We start from the raw sequence: 2,852 nt of genomic DNA on the forward strand, positions 1-2,852 counted from the left end.
GAACTTCATTTCCAATCATAATATATCAAGAGCACTAATATGGAGAGGGGATCACAACGTCACAGCTATATGCGATTTGGGTTTCGATATATCGATCAAACTTCCACTGTCCAATTTTTGTCGTCCTTTGCCAGGCCCGTCTGAATCGACGTAAGGACCTTGTACAGCTGCTGGCTCACAGTGTTGTCTCCTGTTTTGAATTGAATCCTGCATGCTCCACAAATTAAGTCGATTGTTCTTCATTGTCAAGAATCAGAATCAGAATTAAATGAAGATATTCTTGAAGAAATCGTTTTATACAGTGCTTGCTACCTCTGGCCTTGATAAGTGATGCTGTCTACAGAAGCAACAACGATAGCAGTTCCTGTGCAAAATACTTCATCAGCATCAAACAGTTCGTCTAGAGCAACGAGCCTTTCCTCAACCTAAGAGTTAAACCAAATCATCAGAAAAATATAGAGCTGGAAGACACTGTGTAAAATTCTTATGGAAAAGGGGGAGCTGTGACCTGATACTCATGATCTCGTGCAATCTCAATGACGCTCTTGCGCGTGATCCCTGGTAAAATGGTTCCCATCGTTATTGGCGTCGAGATGACATTCCCCTGCGTGAAATTATCTGCTCTGGTGAACATATTGACTGAAAGGTTTTAATTAATTTGTTGCTATATATTTGGGATTAATTAATTTAATGTCAGATTGCTCTTCTAACTTTTGTTATGCATAGATTCCTTTCTAAAATAGAGCAATTGTACTCTGGTAGATCCAGTTTGTTTTTATATTGCTCGATTAACCCTTTTTTTTTCCCTATCAGAGTAAAACACAACTTGATTGAAGAAAACTACGAGGCAATGTATACCTTTACGACAAATAAATTGCATGCAGAGGCCTCCTCCAAATACTTGTGCTGAACAGAATCAAGATATATAACATCTGTGAATCCTTCACTCTTTGCTTGTTTCTGTGCCATGAAAACCTGAGACAACAAATTAAATTAAATAGGGCAAGGGTGAAAATTTGAAATCAGAGAGAATTTAAAATTATTGGTCCTTAGATCAGATAAAAAGAAACAGTCGAGTCCTTGGTTCAGTAGTGGAAAATTACAAAATACCGGGGCATAATTGCTGATTGCCTTGACTCCGCCTGTTCCGCCAGGAAAGGCACGATGAACTTCATCCTTTACGACCAGATGTATCGACTCCTGAAACAAATGCAAAATTAATAAAACGAAACATTTACTGTGGAGATCAGAGGAGGCAAATTAATACCTTAAAATAAGTGCCCACAGGTGAAACGAAGACTAGGAAGGTGTATTCTGGTGCTGGAGCCAAACCAAGAACTGCTCCGCTCCCCATCAGCAATGGCCTGATATAGAGAGATCCTTTTCCTTGAGGAGGCACCTACGTACATCGATCATTGATTAATAATTGGTAGCAATATCTCAAATATATTGCATGCATGTTTCGGTCTATATGTACCCATCTTTTGTTAGCCAGCACGGTCTGTTTGACAGCATGAATGAATTGGTCGACAGATGGAGATGGCATGCACATCCTCTCCGCGCCGACTTGCATGCGAAGTGCATTCTCTTCTGGCCTGAAGAGCAAAATGCCATCGCCTTCTGTATTCCTGTATGCTTTCAGACCTTCGAATAGACCCTGATCGCCACAATTATAGACCTTCAAATAATTAACAATCAAAGCAGTTGAGCAGATGTATCATCATGCACAATGTTTCCTAGCTACCTGGCCATAATTAAGAACGCCCGACGAAGGACTCAGCTCAATGTTTCCGTATCTGTTGAGAGCCCCAGTTGAGAATTTTTGATCCAGAGAACATTTCATTACGTATATAAAATCAGTCTGTACAGAGGCAAAGCCGAGCTCATCCCAGTTGATCATATCGGCGCACTCTTCGTCACTCCTGTTAATCGATCTCACAAGTGAAATTTGGATGTTTGGAATATCAGCACCGTCTTCGGCACTCCTATGATCTCACAATTGTAGAATTTCTATGCTTAGAAATAGAGAATATTTTCATTGTATAAGCTAAGAGATAGAATCGATCGGGTGGGTTATATGTTTTCTTCCCCCTTTCGAAACTCAAAATTAATGGTTACAAATAATCAGTCAAGCAGCATTGTATGATCAAATAAACTTCCACAAGGGCATCCTTAAAAAAGGATATTAAAAACAACAGAAGCAAGAATTCACAATTTTCGAAGGATTTTTGGAGGAATTAGAACTTACGTACCTGGCTGTGTCGAAGCGAGAGCCAGAGCATGACGCAGAGGAGCGTTCCATGACCTGCAAACCCCACGGTTGATCAAATACTACTATTTAAATTCTTACGTGCAAAGTATACAGACCCCAGAAAGCATGGGAGCTATCCTTGCCTACAAAGATCGATGTAGCTTCTTCAATCTAATTTACAAACCGGCGGAGGACAGCAGCAAATTGCAACTGATCGTTCTCCCTCGATCTCCTCCTTAATTATAAGATTGATTATCCACGGTAATTAAAAAACGTGGTAGTATGAAATATAATTAGTCAATAGGAATTGCCATTAATTTCAATAGGAATCGTCATTAATTTTATAGTAATATTTTAGTTACATACATATGAACATGATACGGTGATAAAAAGGGACCCACTAAGTATGGATCAAAAGATGAAGTTAACAGTCAACGTGGAGGTCAAAGTCAAGGATGTTAATGATAAAAGGACAGACAAGGGGTCAAGCGGATCTCTTCCGCAGTGGCCGATCAGGCATATATTACCCGATCGACAAAGGGTCGATCCAAGTGAAGTGCTCGTTTAGCCAAAATCATCAGACATTCGTCACAAAGTAGAG

General features: G+C 39.9%; 1 protein-coding gene across 5 annotated transcripts; it reads right to left on the reverse strand.

Moving 5' to 3' along the window:
* Nucleotides 1-2,524, reverse strand: LOC122040181 (branched-chain amino acid aminotransferase 2, chloroplastic-like). 5 transcript variants are annotated; one of them, XM_042599529.1, is made up of 10 exons: nucleotides 2,395-2,524; nucleotides 2,253-2,305; nucleotides 1,745-1,922; nucleotides 1,478-1,657; nucleotides 1,268-1,399; nucleotides 1,111-1,200; nucleotides 859-975; nucleotides 509-604; nucleotides 313-425; nucleotides 1-207 (listed from the first exon to the last, which is right to left on the reverse strand). In XM_042599529.1, exons 2-10 carry the CDS (start codon nucleotides 2,300-2,302, stop codon nucleotides 96-98), a joined length of 1,068 nt encoding a protein of 355 aa, XP_042455463.1. In that variant the 5' UTR covers nucleotides 2,303-2,305; nucleotides 2,395-2,524; the 3' UTR covers nucleotides 1-95. The 5 variants fall into 5 exon arrangements, with proteins under 5 accessions (XP_042455463.1, XP_042455461.1, XP_042455462.1 ...); XM_042599527.1 differs by having other exon boundaries at nucleotides 1,745-1,985; XM_042599528.1 differs by having other exon boundaries at nucleotides 2,368-2,524.
* Between the last annotated feature and the right edge of the window lie 328 nt (nucleotides 2,525-2,852).

The sequence above is a fragment of the Zingiber officinale genome, chromosome 2A, assembly GCF_018446385.1.
Source record: "Zingiber officinale cultivar Zhangliang chromosome 2A, Zo_v1.1, whole genome shotgun sequence".
In the NCBI taxonomy this organism is placed as follows: domain Eukaryota; kingdom Viridiplantae; phylum Streptophyta; class Magnoliopsida; order Zingiberales; family Zingiberaceae; genus Zingiber; species Zingiber officinale.

Bases quoted from the DNA above. Each gene is read 5' to 3' on its own strand.
- LOC122040181 (XM_042599526.1), bottom strand. The intron at 976-1,110 runs GTATTTTGTAAT...TTGTTGTCTCAG, and splicing joins CAATCAGCAATTATGCCCCG to GTTTTCATGGCACAGAAACA. The intron at 426-508 runs GTCACAGCTCCC...TTTAACTCTTAG, and splicing joins CACGAGATCATGAGTATCAG to GTTGAGGAAAGGCTCGTTGC.